This window comes from Oreochromis aureus, linkage group 13 (assembly GCF_013358895.1).
Source record: "Oreochromis aureus strain Israel breed Guangdong linkage group 13, ZZ_aureus, whole genome shotgun sequence".
Taxonomy (NCBI): Eukaryota; Metazoa; Chordata; class Actinopteri; order Cichliformes; family Cichlidae; genus Oreochromis; species Oreochromis aureus.
Window position 1 is genome coordinate 3,394,794 of NC_052954.1, and position 17,231 is coordinate 3,412,024.

At 41.7% G+C, this 17,231-nt stretch overlaps 1 protein-coding gene across 2 annotated transcripts in view; it reads right to left on the minus strand.

Annotated features, from left to right (window-relative positions):
* Nucleotides 1-7,381: 7,381 nt before the first annotated feature.
* The window catches only part of ttc27 (tetratricopeptide repeat domain 27), a 203,219-nt gene continuing 193,369 nt past the window's right edge, over nucleotides 7,382-17,231 (minus strand). For both annotated transcript variants that reach the window (XM_039621581.1, XM_039621580.1), the window contains 4 exons: nucleotides 15,577-15,774; nucleotides 13,698-13,809; nucleotides 9,617-9,717; nucleotides 7,382-8,737 (listed from right to left, as the gene is read on the minus strand). In XM_039621581.1, coding sequence (XP_039477515.1) covers nucleotides 8,612-8,737; nucleotides 9,617-9,717; nucleotides 13,698-13,809; nucleotides 15,577-15,774 — 537 coding nt within the window. In that variant the 3' untranslated portion in view covers nucleotides 7,382-8,611. The remainder of the gene's footprint in view (nucleotides 8,738-9,616; nucleotides 9,718-13,697; nucleotides 13,810-15,576; nucleotides 15,775-17,231) is intronic.

Sequence of the window (17,231 nt, forward strand, 5' to 3'; positions counted from 1 at the left end):
ACTTGTGGGGAGACCACATATCGGTGCTTCAAAGTTTGTTTGCCCAGCTTGGTCAGAGCTGGGTCTGTAAGTGGCAGAGTCATTGGTACCCCAGAAAAACCCACCACACTAACAGTGTGGTTAGAGATGGTTGCACTATTTGGTATCGTTCTCAGAGTCGAGTACGTTGCCCCAGTGTCCACCAGGAAGGGCAATTCTGCACCTTCCACTGTCATTGACAGCATGGGATCTGCCATTCCCCTGCTGCAGGATTTCTGTGGGCTCCATCAGTACTGGTCATCCCAGCTCCAGTCCCCCACTGGATACTGGAAGCGTGGCGCAGCGCTTGGATTAGGCACTTGATGTCTGTCTTGGTAACCGCCTCTGCCTCTCTGGCCTCCCCATGCCTGGTAATCTCTCTGTTCATAGCTTCGGGGCAACTCACGGCATTCTCGAGCCCAGTGCCCCTCTCTTCCACATTGGTAGCAGACATTCCATGAGTTCGTTCTGGGATTCCCTGAACCACGAGCTCTAGGCTCTGGTCGCCAGAATCCACCACGTCCTCTCTCTGAACGGTCGGTCCCCCGATTTCTCCCTAAGCGTCTTTGCCTTGGTATTTCATGGTCACCAGGATAAGAACCGGGAGCAGGTTCTGGTCGACCGGGCGCTGGATCAGCCTGGGGCTGAACAACCATCTTAGGTTTACTAGCCTCTTTCTCCTTTTTCTTAGAATTGTGCTTCTCACGAGCTTCACTCAGCTGTAATTTTAGCAGTTGTGCCTGTGCGTCTTCTAAGTCTTTCTTTGTTTGTTTGCCGCATCTTGTTCCAACTGTAACCGATGTGTTACATGCCTCTCCCAGTGTATGGAATCTGCTACTGCAAAATCTGGGTTCTTTTCTAAATCAGTTGTTACTTTCTCTGGCAGCCCCTTCAAGACAGCGGCGCGGAACCAAGCTCTGTTTTCCCCTTCCTGACCTGGATGTATGCCAGTTTGTGACATCCACTGTTCCTTAGCTTTTTCTAGAAATTCTCTTGGAGTGTATTATGGATCCCAAGTTATTTTTGGTAGTGAACCTACATTTGGAGTCATGTATTTTCCACGAACTGCTTCAGCTAGCTTATCTTCTACTCTGTTATATGGCACGTCATTTGGAAGAGTTGTGGTTTTAGCAATTTCTTCCACGTCTGCTAATCCTCCAGCTATCATAGTTCTACCTGCAATTGCGCGAAAATCCCCAATAGCTAACTCTTCCCCTTCTGTTAAGGTCCTTAACTTCCCTAACCAAGCTGCTCCTCCCTCTGTTATAGGGGGCAGCTGCTGAACTAGGGCCTCCAAATCCCTCATCTTGTATGAACAATACACTGGTTCCTGCTTTGCCCCACACATTAAGGGCATCTCCCATTCTAGGTTATCTAAGCTATTCTTGAAGTGCACTTCCTTTTCTTCAGGCTTCAGCTGATCATATTTTCTGAACACAGACTGCCGTTTTTCTCGCCCTGATATAGTCTTGTCCTGGTTGACCAGCTTTTGTTTCGGTTTTTCCATCCGATACACAGTTTTCTGTGATCGCAACTTCATTCCTGCCATTTTGGTGTCTGGTCAAGCTTCACGACCTTCCACACAGTCTGGCTCATTCTCTTCCTCTATCTCGTCTTCTTCGTCAAAAGCAGCTAAGTTTTCTTTCTTTACTCTGTCTTCTACTTTGATTACTCTTCGCAGAATGTCTGCCAGAGCATCTTTGTCAGCTTGCACTTCTCCATAAACTTCTCCTATCCACTGCGGCTTCCCCATCCCAGCTGTCTTTATTGGCTGGGGCTGTTCTTTTCTACCTGGGTTAGGTAATGGCGTAAACTCTAGCCTTCGGACCTCGTCCGCTGGTGAGCCCCTCTCACCTGTTCACCTATATGTCATTAATGGCTAATCTAACCTTTGTTGCTGAGGTGATTTATTTGGAGCTGTATATGTACTGTGAGACAGAGGATTCATATTACCAGTTTGTTGCACGGGCAGATTTAACGGAGCCACAGATTTCCTCGTTTTTGCGGGGTTGTTTAGACCTAGTTCAATGCCTCATCACCCTTCTTTGAGTGATTCAAGCAGCCAAAAGGCTACTGGGTGCGGCCAATTTCCTCTTTTTACTTACTCTTTTACAAGAAAAGAAATACACACTGTAGGCCTCTGTAAGAGTAAGAAATAAAGTTGTCTCTCATTGATCTAAAATAGCACACCTTGCTGAACGGAGTGATTTTGACTTTAGCAGAAAGAGCAGAGAATTGTTTTTTGACATAGTGCACGTCTAAAACAACTGAAATATAGAACTGCGCAGTATGGCCTGCACTTCCTCCTTTTACTGAGGCCTTGTCTATAAGTTGCACTGACTATAGAAAACCACGTACAGAAAGTGGTGTGATTAAGTGTGCTTGGTTTTTAGAGCAAGAATTGCAGCTGGTTTGGTGCGTTTATTTGAAGTGTTGATAATTGTGGCTGTTTTAAGAAGTTTGTGAAATAAAAGCTGCGCTGTCTGGCCCCGTGTTGGTCAGTGTCTTATATCAAACAGGTACAAAAAGAGGAAGTGTCTGCGTGGCCTACTACAGCACTTCTGACTGTAGGAAGTGTCTGTTCTCCGGCCATTAGGGCTTCTGACAAAGAAATAGGAAGTCACGCCCAGGAACTTGCGAGGCGGAGACACACAGCAGCCATTTTGTGAAAAAGTTTAGGGGAACAAGATGGCGGAAAGTCCGACTGGGACATCTAGTGGACAAAAAGTATGTAAGCCACTGAACGATCAGCATAACCCTCCAATAAAAGAAAGTGGGCCGCTCCCTGTTAAGTGCATCTAAGAAGGGATGAATAATAACTGCTTATGTGATCCTAATAAAAGGCCACCATTTATTTTATATGCACCAAACTAACCACCACTAACCTCCAACTCACTCCCCACACAAAACTCAAGCTTCTTCGTTTGAGGGCCGTCCTGCCTCAGCAATCTCGACCATCTCTACAAACCTTCTTAAACAAATAACGAGAAACTCAGGGAGCTGTGCTAAATCTATTAAGTCTGCCGATTGAGTAAACACATAATAATCAGTCTCAGTCTCTCCGTGAACTAAAGCCACCATATGAATCACACTGCCTGTCTGGATTAATTCAAGCCTCACAGACGAATCATACTTCTCTGAACAAAAGAGACCTGTGTCTCGCACAGCAAGTAGGCCTATGGCCTAAAACCCAAGGCAAAATCACATGAATTATTCCATATACTCTCTCGGTTTCCCCCGAGACCAAGAGAATATGGCACAGCAACATTTACTGTGACAATTCCCACTCCTCTAAATAGTTCTGTGCCAGCACTTGAGCCAATCCGTGGCCTACGTCTCCCCCAGCAGCTAGGAGGCTGAGAAGCTCTGGTTCAGTTAACAGCTCAAATCTATAAAAATAATGATCTCTTTCTGGTGTCTCACACTTCACAAAAACCTCTACCTCCACCTGTCCTGGCTCCCCCTGAATTACCGGTGTCAGCTGGATCAAGAAAGTAAAAGCAGTTAATGTGCTTGAATCAAAAGTATGATAGGGGAACCTTTCCTCCATTCACTGTGCAGGATCCTTTTTTTTTTTTTTTCTTTTAAGACAAGGAAACGCACTCAAATAATTTTATTCTCTTTTCTATAACACCTACCAAATAAGGCAATAAACTTCAAGCCCCCAGGGTCTCTGAGGCTGGTCACTAACTCTGGTCATCAGTCACCAAGTAGACTAAAGGGCAACAGGTTACAAAAAGAAGCAGAAGACATTTGGGCCTTCGCTCAGGCCTGTCACTAAATTTATGTGTATTGTAAGCATGCATGCAGTCAACCTTCTATGTTCTACAGTGAAACTTAAGACCCTTTTGGATGAAACATCAACTCCAAATCAGCACAGATATGCAATGTGTATAAAATAATCATAACTAAGCTTGTAAATAGAAAAGGTCAATGTGATGACAAACATCTTCAATGCAATATGAACCCTGTAAGAAATATTCCTAATCAAATAATGCTGTAAAACATGTTATTAATGCAATTATAATAATGCAGGTTATATGGCAGCAATAAAAGAATTTCTGAATCTCCACAGTTCCTCCGGGAAATTCGGTTTCCAATAGCACAGCACCGACAGAAGTTACAGAATGTGAGCAGAAATATACCATATATACACATATACAGAGTGTACAAAAGGGATAAATAGAAAAAATAGGAATAAGAATACAAGGGAATTGCACATTTCAAGTATTGTGAGTCTATTGCACCGTTGGATATTAACAAAAAGTATTGCACGGTGAAAAGGCACTACAGCTTAGTTGTCCCCCCCTCCCTCTCCCCTCCAGAGAGGAGTTAAACAGTTTGATGGCGTGTGGGACAAAGGAGTTTTTACGTCTGTTGGTTCTTGACTTTGGGAGAAGAAACCTGTCACTGAACAGACTCCTCTGGTTGTTTATGGCCGTGTGCAGAGGATGCCCAGTATTGTCCAGCAATTTCTTTAGTGTCCTTTTCTCTGCCACTGTCACCAGAGTGTCCAGCTTCATGCCGACCACAGAGCCAGCCTTCCTGATCAGTTTTTCCAGCCTGGATGAGTCGTCCTTTGCTGTGCTGCTCCCCCAGCACACCACAGCATTTTAAAGTACTCCAGCAACCACTGACTGATAAAACATCCTCAGGAGCTTCCTGCAGATGTTAAAAGACCTCAGCCTCCTGAGGAAGTACAGTCGGTTTTGTCCTTTTTTATACAGGTGCTGCGTGTCGCATGACCAGTCCAGTTTGTTGTCCACCCAGAGCCCGAGGTACTTGTATGTGTTGACCACCTCCACCTCCTCTCCCTCTATCTGAACCGGCAGTGGACCTGCTCTGGACCTCCCAAAGTCCACAACCAGTTCCTTGGTCTTTGAGGTGTTGAGTTGCAGGTGGTTTGTGTGACTCCATGTGACAAAGTTCCTCACCAGACTTCTGTACTCCTCTTCCTGATCATCCCAGATACACCCCATGATGGCTGTGTCATCTGCAAACTTCTGAATATGGCATAATTCAGAGTTGTAGCAGAAGTCAGAGGTGTACAGGGTGAAGAGAAGAGGGGACAGCACAGTTCCCTGTGCTGCTCCTCTGCTGCTGACCACAGTGTCAGACGTGATGTCCTTCAGCCTGACATACCGTGGTCTGTCGGTGAGGTAGTTTGAGATCCAGGCGACCAGGTAGGGGTCCACCTGCATCCTGTTTAGTTTTTCCTGAACTATTTAATTCTATTAATTTTATCTACTTTATATTGCTTTGAATTTATGAATGTATTGCTTTTTTAAACATAGTTTCTAAACATCTTCTTTTCAGTTATCGGGTTGTTTAATCATTAGTGAAGCAATTTGAAATGCACTAGCTTGAATGAAGGGTTCTGTACAAAGAACTTTTCTGACTTATTAAAAATGATACAAAAGACACAGGACAATAATATCACTACACTGGATCAAACTGCAATTTAATATTTAGTAGAAAAACACCATATAAGAACCAGTTGATTTACATGATTTCAAGAAAACAATACCTTCCGGGATGCTGTAAACATTTTTTTTTTTCCAAGTGCAAGTGACAGTTTTTGTTGTTGCTTCTTCTGAGAAGAGATTTTCTCGAATGGCTAAGAATCCAGGTCATATTTGGTTTAATGAAACCAACAGCTGACTCTACGTACAGATGAACAGAATCATCTTTCTAGGATTTCCTTACCTGGATCATTAATGATGACTGATCAAGACATTTATGGACGTGTCAACTCCAACATGGGAATCTGTGCAAACTGAAATAATGTCCCTGCCGCATGAACTAAAGTGTGAGGTAATGGGAGTTTTGTGAATGGTGACATCAGCTTTGCAGCCCCTGCTGAGAAATACCAGGAATTCTGGGAGTGCAAGTCTGGCACAAAACAATCAAACTTGTGTTTTCTTTTATCAAAGCTGTCCTCTGGGTGATGACAGAACAGCAGCAAATCACTCTTGTGGACTTTATCTAATAATAGCATTGGGTAAATTTACAATCATATTAGGAAGATTAGTCACCAGTGCTGAGAGATCCTGTGGGTGTGATATAATGTGGTGATGAATGATGATCCAGAGCCTAAAATAGGTCATCTCTTCTTGCCGTTTTTATTTCATAACTGGAGTGAGGCTGGAAATGTGGATTCCAACATGAGTATTAGCTCAGAGAATTTACCATGAAAGCAACTGTCAAAGAGCAATCATCAACATTTTACATTGTCAAGGCGCTCCACTCCCTCATGTGAGATCATCCATTTACATATTTCCAGAGGCTGCATAAACAGCATTCATGTATCCCTGTCTTTAAACAAGTCCTTTCAGTCCTTATCGCTGTGCTACCATAGGTAATACTTTCAAAACAGAGATTCTGGCTCTTGTGACAAATGGGCAGAGAAAAATAAAACACAAGCTCCAATACAGTGAAAAAAGAAGGGAGATAAAACCTTGAGCAATGTCAAGGTAATTTTCCTTCCAGTTGAGGAAACAAATTGTGGTCTCCTCCCTGTGTGAACTGCAGGGAAATGGGATGCGTGTGTGTGTGTGTGCTCACCATGTCGGATGAGTTGGGAAATGATCTCGCAGAGCATAATAGCGTGGCTCATGGTTTTTAATAGCCTTTTTATGTCTTAGAACACAATGGGTGGAGGTGGTGTTTGGGAGCTGAGTACTAAACTCGGGTAGTTAAGAGATTCAGGAGAAAGGTAAGTCTGTTTCCCTAGTATACAATTTGTCTTTATACAACCAATTCTTTAAGAGATAAGACTTGGTGTTAGGAATCAATTTCATTTAAATATTCATGAAGGACGAAGAAAGCCAATCATTTTGATTTATTCTGGAAAGAACTTACACTACAGCTACAATATTAAAACAACTCCAGTTTAATAAAACATTCTGCTTGGACGTTTTTTAATTGCTGCCATTTATGTAACTATCACCTTGTTGCTGACATAAGCACCTTAATAGCAGCCTCGCCTTTCTTAATATGACTCGCTGTACTGTTGTGCCTTTTGGATCATTTTTTAATGTAATTATACAGCAAATAATTTGACTCTGTAGAATGTGCAAGAGGTCTCTGCTCAAGCTTTGATGTGTACATTTACAGGACTTTACTAGTCTGTTAGTTACTGTTGTATAAAGCGCTTTGAGTGCTCAGGTAGAGTAGAAAAGCGCTATATAACCAGTCTATTTTCCATTTACCAATTAGCATGTAAAGTCTATGTATGCAAGTTGTTAACCTAGTGTTAGTTTATAGAATAGCACACCACTATCTCATACAAATCTAGTCGTAGCAACTATTTGGATAAATACATGTATTATTGGCTGAATGGGAAAGACAAGACAAACACCAATACATTTGTTTGTTTATTCCAGGCTGGTTAACATTAGTACTATTTCCTAGTTGACTATAAAATTCTATTAGCATGACTAGAGCTATACTGGCTTCCCTTCATTTATTCAAAATCCTGCTCCTCACATACAAGGTCTTTAATGATCAGCCCCCATCTTATCTTAACGACCCTATAGTACCATATCAACCCATTAGTGCACTTCCCTCTCGGACTGCGGGCTTACTTCAGATGAGGTAGGGCTGGATCAGGTGACCCTGAATCCTTCCTTAGTTATGCTGCAATAGGTATAAGCTGCTGGGGGATCAGTCACCTTTCTCACTCACTATGTGTTAATAGACCTCTCTGCACTGAATCATTACTTGTTATTAATCTCTGGCTCTCTTCCACACCATGTCTTTGTCCTGTCTTCCTCCCCTCACCCAAACTGGTTGCAGTAGATGGCCATCCATCCCTGAGGCTGGTTTTGCTGGAGTTTTCTTCCCGTTAAAAGGGAGTTTTTTGTTCCCACTGTCGTTAAAGTGCTTGCAAATAGGTGGTATAAATAAAATAAAATTGAACTGAATAGTTATAACAAAAGAAAGAGCATAGATTTAAGCTTTTTAGAGTATGCATCTTGAAATATGTCAGACAAAGAAGTTGGAATAGCGGCTCGATTTTTCTTCATGTTCTGTTCTGCAGAAATTGCCACAATGGGTGCAGTAACCTACTGTACCAATCACATTATTACACTTTAGGTCTATTTTTACTACATTTACACTTGTCTGTACAGTGGATGAGAGAGGGATCTAAATATTTACAGATACAGATGACCTAAAGCTGGATCCTGTCCCTGAGAGCCTTCTGCTGCTGCTCAACTTATTCTGTATGAATGCAGCTTCAAAATCTGTCAACTGATCACTTTGTTTATCACAGATAAAGGTGATTTTATCACTTCATTTACAAAAAAAAAAAAAAAAAAAAAAAATCAAAGCAAGCATTCAAATTTTTAACATTGTATTTTAAGATGCCATCCAGTCAGTGTTTACATTTCAAAGTGGACATAAAGGTATAAAAATAGGATTACAAATTCAGTCCTTTGCCTTTCTTTATTTAACAGGTTCAGTAATACACTGTGATGATAACTGCAGGTGTAGAGCCTGTTTAGGTCTTTATTACTGAGTCTTACTGAGGACCCCGGAGAACCAAAGGCTCTATCTTTTGCCACAAAAGGGCCATATTAGATATGGATGGTCACTGTGACTGGTTACGCAGCTTCCCACTCAGATCCTGCAGCTCGGTGATGACTTGCTCCAGAGCAGAAGCGCCGTCCTGCAGCTCAGCATGGATCTTTCCTGTGGCCACGTCTGTGTGCATTTGCTGGAAGACGTATACAATGGAAGAGTCGATTATAAAGTAATTAATGTTAACTTATACCACTGAGAAGAATGACTTAACAACCCAAACGCCTATGTCTATAAATCTTCACGTCTGACATTTGTCTTGATCGCCTCCTGGATGAGTTTGTTCAGACAGAACAGATGATTTGAATGGTGTCACAACCTGGTAAAGACTTTGTGTCAGGCTGCATGCTGACAACATCTGCATGAGCATGTGCTGCCATCGTCACTTACTGAGTGAAGACCACGAGCTAAAGAGGTTCTGGACACCTTATTGTTATCAAGCCAAGAGACACGCGAGCCTATCCCATCTGCTACAGGGTGAGGCTATAACCTAAACAAGCCAACTTTTCTTCTGATTGGCTGCCCCTGGTGAACTGAGGCAGGAAGGTGTGGCTTTCTTGCTCATAGCCAAAGCTGTACACCTTGAATGAGCTTATAAGAATGCCCATTCTTACTAACATCATGGAGAGCCAAGAGCAGAAAGAAAATGAATCAGTGGCCATAACACTCTGAAACCTGAGCTTTTACTTATATGGATGGTATGAAAATTTACTTCTGTTTTAATATCAGCGTCTAATATTGGTATACAATATACATTAAATATCTGTAAACAAAGGGAAATACAAAATAGGTGCAAACAAGGTTTAGTGTTTTAATTTTCAGAAGTACTGACAAGCAGTAGGAACTACCAGAAAACATCACTGAAAGAGGTCCTTAAAGGAGCAATTTCTACAGTACGAACACACACAGTAGGACAGGCTAACCTCAATCCTCCTCCTAGTTCCTGATCCGAAAAACTGTCTATAAAGTGAGGCAGATATCTGCTTCATGCTAAGTGGGGGTCTCTTAATGTTACCTTGGCTTTGGTGGCCAGACTCCTGAGACTGAGGCGTGTAGAGGACAGTATCTGAAGAGCTTCTGTTGGATTACTCTTCTTCACACTGCAACTGAGTGCCACTGTGATACAGAGAAAGAGAGACTTAGAGAATGCAGGGAAAAGCTTCTGCATCCAAGCATAGACGTAGCATTTAGAAAGTCAGAAATCAGATTTATTACCATAGCAGTTAATTCTTTGGGATCACCATGCACAAGCACAAATATCCAAGATGGGAATCCAAAAGGTGTCTTCCAAAACCCTCAAAAGTGTTCTATTTCATTGCTTGTGTGAGCTGTATCACTGGAGTGTGTTTGGACCATTTTGCAACCCACAAGTATGCCCTCAACATGGAGGGGATTAGGGATTAAAGGGATTAGAAGAAGTTTCAACCAAGACTTGTAATCAAGTAACAGCAACACATTTTCTAAACTCACCAGGAAGTACTATTATGCTATCTTTTCTCCAAGCCCAAGAATAAAGGGAGCTTTATTCTTCTGTCTTTAAACAAAAGCAAAATCTAATCATACAGATGGCGACACTTGAGTTATTCTCCATTTCAGATTGATTTCAGGGCATTTCTACTGTATAACAGTGTCAAGCTCACTTTCTGGCGAATGTTTACCTCTATTGGAGTATTTCATAGAGTTTGTATTTAATCAACTGTGTGAGAACTTGGCTTTGTGTTTGGTCTGAAAACATAATCAAAATACTATACTAATATATTCCTTAGTTTTGCCTCATTTGTCAACAAATACAATCTCTTAACTTTTTAGTACTTTGGGGAATCCTAGTGGTGGGAATGAGAATCAGCACCTCCAAATCTGACGCCATGCTCCATAGCCGGAAAAGGGTGGATTCCCCATTCTGGGTCAGAGACGAGTTCCTGCCCCAAGTGGAGGAGTTTAAATGTCTTGGGGTCTTGTTGACGAGTGACGGGAGAAGAGAGCGGGAGATGAACAGACGAATTGGTGCTGCGGCTGCAGTGATGCGGATGTTGTACCAGTTCATTGTGGGGAAGAGAGCGCCGAGTGTAAAAGCGAAGATCTCAATTTACTGGTCGATCTACATCCCTACCCTCACATATGCCCACGAGCTGTGACTGATAGAACGAGATCGCGGATACAAGCAGTGGAAATGGGCTTTGTCCGAAGGGTGGCTGGCCTCTCCCTTAGAGATAGGGTGAGGAGTTAGGGGCTCAGAGCAGAACTGCGACCTGGCCCCGGATAGTGGAAGAAGATGGATGGAGGGAATCCAAGATTCAAGTGTGGCTGATGTTTGTAGCTTTCCCAAAATGTTTTGTAATTTTTAAGTATCCCAGAAGTTAATTTCTGTACTCAAACACTATTAGTGTACTTGGACTTAGGCTGTATAGCTTCTGCTTAAACACAAAAACGTCTGGTTGATAAAACTCTTGATCACCTCCCTGATTAAAGCTGCTGTTGTTCAGTTGTTCAGTTTGGACGCTTTCATTTAACAGTAATTGTTCCACCCCTTTTCCATCAGTGGACACTATAAGAATTTATGCTAGCCAATTCCAGGGGTTTTTCCTTGAAATTTTAATTTTTTACACCATTGACTTCTAGTTACAGCTTCTAGTGTTGCATTGACAAAAAAAATCCCAATGTAATTTCACACATTTTAAATCAGGTCGGGGGGAGATACCATCATGTCCACACTGTGAGATTAGGTACCAATCCCAAAGAACAGGTAATACGTCCAACGCACTAAATGCCTCGAGAGCAGCTGACCGAAAAGAGAAGCTTGTGCCAAAGATCTGGTCCTCCATGCCCAACTGCCAATACTACATGAAGTAACGGGCCCCATCTTACTTAGATCTCATACTACCATATCACCTCAATACAACACTTTACTCTCAGTTTACTTGTGAGAGCAAAAAACTACATTAATGTGGAGTTTTGTAACACTATCAGTTTCACGTGGGTGAAAATCATCTGACAGTGTTCTAGGGTTAACAGTAGAATGGGAGGCAGAGGCTTCAAGTTCCTCTGTGGAACCGGCACCCGGTTTGTATTTGGGAGACAAACTGGGCGCTTACATTTTTTTAAAGCTTATTGGTAGGAATGGATCAGGTGACCCTGAACGCTTACTTAATCCCAATACATCACAAGAGTATTCACAGCACTTTACTTGTTTGTCGTTTTGTCGTGTAAGGGAGGTGATCAAGAGTTTTATTAACCAGATGTTTTTGTGTTTAAGCAGAAGCTACACAGCCTAACTCCAAATGTTGCATGTTAAAGCCTCAAGTCTAACTATTTTTGAACAGGTTCTTCCATTCTTCTTTGCAGAACCTCTCGAGCTGCATTAGGTTAGATGCAGAGCGTCATTGCACAGCCATTTTCAGATCGCTCCAGATATGATCACTCGGGTCTGGACTCTGGCTGGGCCACTCAAGAAATGTTCAGAGTGGTCCTGAAGCCAATCCACTGTTATCATGGCTGCGTGCTCTTGGCATATAAACCTACGGCCAAGTCCGGCCTAGTGAGCACTCTGGAGCAGCTTATCATCAAGGCTCTCTGTACATGACTGCATTCATTTTTCCCTTGATCTCACATCCCCACAGCATGTGGATGTGTACCAGCGATGGTATTGAGCAGATGAGCGGTGCCCAGTTTCCTTGAGACAGGACACTTTCATTTAAGCCAAAGAGTTCACTCGTGGCCGGGTGGGGCAGTGCCAGGAAGCCTAGCAGGGCAGCTGGGTCTGATCAGGCTCTCCCTATATCAGGAGGTCATTGAGCTGAAAAGCTGCACAGCACCCCAAAAACTAAAAGCACTCTAAGTAAAAAGTCACCAATTCTGCAATATTGTGTACGTGAATTAAAATTGAATTTATTTCCATCCATCCATCCATTCGCTTCCGCTTATCCTTTTCAGGGTCGCGGGGGGCGCTGGAGCCTATCCCAGCTGTCATAGGGCGAGAGGCGGGGTACACCCTGGACAGGTCGCCAGTCTGTCGCAGGGCTAACACACAGGGACAATTTATTTCCATTTTGAAAAAATGACAAAATGTGGAACAAGTGTTGTGGATACTTTCCAGATGCACTGGATATATAATTTATCTTTTTGGTATTTAGAATAATTCATTTGTTGTTTTTATCTTAGAGGATGTAAGGGTTCCTCTTTCAGATAATAAAACATTGTAAGTAAGTAAGTAAAATTTATTTATATAGCACTTTTTAAAACAGGAAGTTATTTCAAAGTGCTTCACATGGGAATAAAAGCATGGAATGGTTAGAAGACCAATATCAGTGGATCTAAGGATCCGGTTTGGAGAATACGGTTGGAGAAGCTCAGTGATTTAAATGGGGGCCTCACCTTGTAGGGACATGAACAGAAAGTGAGCATTTTAAACTGATATCTATACTCAACCGGAAGCCCGTGCAAGGATTTTAACACAGGGGTGATATGGGAGAATTTTGGTTTGAACATTGGTTTGAAGAGAGCTTGCAGGTGAGCAGATGGTACTGTGATCCTGGTAGAATCAGATGATCAGAAGTACCTCTATAATGCTGCATCACAGACAGCATACCAAAAAAACACAGACTATATGTAGCATGAGGCACTGATCATTATTATTATTATTATTGTATTGAATAAAAATATTAACTAAACTAATGTAGTCTTATGTACAAAAATCCAGTCTTATTCACTGACAATCAAATCTAACACACAAGTATTTAAAAGTATTTAAAGTATTTAAAAGTGAAGGGATTTGAATTGTGTTTTAAAGAACCCAAACATCACACCCAAGAACATGGCTAAAATTAGTTGAGGGAAGAGGGATAAACTGATGGAGAATGCAAACACATTTAATACCTCACAGCATCATTATTATTTTCAAAGTCACTTCTGATTGCCTCTCTCCAGTGTTTAACCCTATGAATCTGTCTTACTGTAATGAAAACATCAAAGGTTTGAGGAGATTATCATCTAAACTGTAATCAGAGATATCGCTTTTCCATCTCATCGCCATCCTTTCATCTTCTCTGTTCCTCTAAGAAGTGGCTATGAGGGCATACAGAGCTGGGTGGTGAGCTAACCTTCTCCCATGTGGACAGCTTGTTTGATCACCTCCTTGAAGAGAGCAGGTTCTTTCTCCCAACCGCCTCCCTGAACCTCACAGCGATGGGCCTTGGACAGGAACTGCAGCGCCTAGAAAAACAAAACAAAACAAAACAGAACAAAACAAAACAGAAGCTGCAGTACCTTTCTGGTAGTCAAATGCAGCCCCCACTTTTACCCTTGACTTTTTTAAAAAAATTTCCAAACAAGGAGACTGTTGGAAACCAAAAGTAACAAAAGAGTGAATAATTGATGGTGATTCACGAGGAGTACTCAAGGAATTTATAAGAGACCTTCTGTTAGCCAAATATCCACTAGATCATTAGATAGCCAAACATACAAATGGGTGTTTTTTCAAAGCCATCTATTGCCACTTTGTGTGGCTCAACTAAATACATGATTCAACCAGCAAAGTTAAACAACAGGGATTACACTACAGATTTGACTTGTGAGGCCATCATGGTAACATTCTTCCACCATATGCTTATGAGGTTTGTAAATGTTATCTTAATGTTCAAATGTGTTTTTCATGTCGTATATTACATGAGTCAGTGTCATTCTGTTAGTACAGGGAACCTTGCATTATTTTATTTTGTAAAATAAAATAAATTTAAGTATAAATAAAAATAAAAAAAGCTCCACACCAGTCTGCATCCATCCTTTACATTACCCCAATCTTGTGGCAGAATGTAAAGGACAACAGGCTATTGTTGCTGAAAGTTGGGCTTGTTTCATACTGATACATACCATGGCAGTCTCCATTTATGGGTGTGTTCATCTCACTGTGTTAATCACTGGATCTGGACAAGCTGAGAGGCCAGCAGCTTTTTTCTAATGATTTGCACATACTTATTTTGGATAAATCTTTGGTCTTTCACGGTAAACTCAAATGAAACCAGCATGTACAAGCTGCTGTTGGCTGTGCTTTCACTGCTCTGAGATCAGCTACAATCTACACTTGGTATGGAAAAACAACTAGCATAAGCACTTTCAGATTAGTGATGTCAATTTATTTAGTTGATTAAATAAGTTTAACCCTCCTAGATATGGACATTTAACCACGCCGCACAATCCTCAAGCCTTTTCATTTAGCTGATGTTTTTGATTAATATATATTAATATAATTTTTTAAAATCAAGATTTAGCCTGTGTTTCTAAGCTTAGCAACAACCTTTTTCCCCCAGAGATCTGTGGTCCTTAAAAGGTTAAACGATTGACTTACGATTTAAAGAATAAGAATTTAGAATTCTTTAGTCAGGAAGGAGTGCAGAAAGGTGAAGATGTCTAAGCAGAGTGCTGAAAGGCACAAATTCAATTCAATACAATTTATTTATATAGCACCAAATCACAACAACAGTTGCCTCAAGGTGTTTTACAATGTAAGCTAAAGACCGTACATTAATAGAAAGAAAAACAAATGGTATGTTTTAATTTGATCTAATTTATCTAAGATGATGACAAATGTTTGTATTGGGGATTATCTTTCTGTAAAAGTCACTGCATGCCACTGATTTAAGTGCATTTAGTTTTTATTAATGCTCACTTTGGTTTTTTATATAAACAACTGCCAGATGAAAATGAACTTGTATATAAAGTTGTTTCCTGCAGATGAGTGGAGAGCAACATCAGAAAAAAGAGAGCTCACAATTGGAAATTTCAGCAATAAGCGTGCCTCAATCCAGTTTCTGCATTACCTGTTAGGAAACAAACCCTTTGGAATCACAAGCTTTGAATGAAGAGCCGGTCCGACCCTTTGTATAGTAGAAACTGGTAGATCCAAGACTTGTTAGAATAAAAAAAAAAAAAAAACCCACAAACAAACAAACAAAGAAAAACATGCGAGTGCATGTTACCGACCTTGTCGTTGTTTTCTGGGTTGGAGCTGTGGCCATCACCATACAGCAGGGCATACTGTCGCCATATCTCAGCGTCACTGCTGTGGCGAGAACTGACCCGACCTAGGAGCTCCTTCAGTTTGGACTGGAGGGCTCCTGCCTGCTCACCTTGGCTGTCTGTCAAGTTCTCAACAACTGCTTTCACCAAGATCTGCAGAATCTGACAGGAAAAAAAAAAAGTTTAAACATCATGGAAGATCTGATTTACTGATTTCAATGTGTTGCTACATCGTTTAATCACTGTTAATCCAACCAGCAACGTTGCTCAAGATCATTAAAACTCCAATGACTGGTTTTTCCGGGGACTTCCGGTTTAGCGAGCAACCAAGATGGACGTGTAGTTGGGTGCCTGGCAGCAAACTCTTCCAATTAACCCCCCAAATTCAAGAATATAAACAATCCTGATTGGGATGAGTGGGGGTGCGAAGACTAGAAGTCACACAAAACGAGCAGCATACCAAGAACATAAGGAAATGGATAACGCTGATCAACAACGGGACTCCGAGAGCGTTAGCGCAATGCTAAAAGATATCAAGATGGAACTGCAAACATTTCGTACTGAAAGTAAGCAAGATATGCAAAAAATGAGAGAGGAGCTGAGACAAGACGTGAGAGCTGAATTGGCATCACTGAAAGCAGAAGTCTACCAGAGCATTTCTGCAAACACCGAAAAAGCTAACTCACTTGAATGCAAGCTAATGGAAGCAGAGACACGAATCGCGGAAGCGGAGACATTAAACGCAGCCATGAAAGACGCTTTAATCAAAGTTATGGGAAACTATAAATCCATACGAAGAAAGATGACAGATCTGGAAGGACGATCCAGAAGGAATAACATTCGACTCTATGGAGTCCCGGAAGGAGCAGAAGGTGATTCGATGCCACAGTTTGTGGAGGAATTACTGAAAAAAGCCCTTTCATTGCCACATGATATGAGCCTACGGATACAACGAGCCCATAGAGCTTTGACGGGAAAACCGGGTCAGAATGCGCCGCCCAGGTCAATAATAATAAATTTCCAGGAATATATACGCAAGGAGGACATCTTAAAAAGAGCCTGGGCTGGTAAAGTCGTGTACGAAGGTCAGCATATATCGTTTGACCATGACTATGCTACAGAGGTGGCCCAGAAGCGTCGGGAATACGGGAACATCAAAAGGGCATTGAAAGAAAAAGGCGTCAGATTCCAAACACCGCTCGATAAAATTCGTATCCATTGGGATACGGGTGAATGCACCTACGGCAGCGCACGGGAAGCTGTGCTTGAGTTGAGAAAGAGAGGATACACCGTGCAGCTGCCAGGAGCAGATTCAATGGATTTGGGACCGGAGATGGAGCGTCTGTCACGAGCTACACTATGGCAGTGAATCGACACGATAAGAGGACAGTATATGCTGCTTCCATAGGGGATGAGGATATCATCTACGTCACTTAAGGTATCGATTACACTTTCATCGAGATATTTAAGTTTAAGAGCCACGAGTTTTAAACTACTGACTATTCAAGTTTTTTTTTTTTCCCCATACCTGATACTGTCAATTCCGTTTTTGTTTTTTACCTGAGAGTGACAATTTATTTTCACGCGTGAGAGTGATGATCAAAAAGAGCGCCTCATTG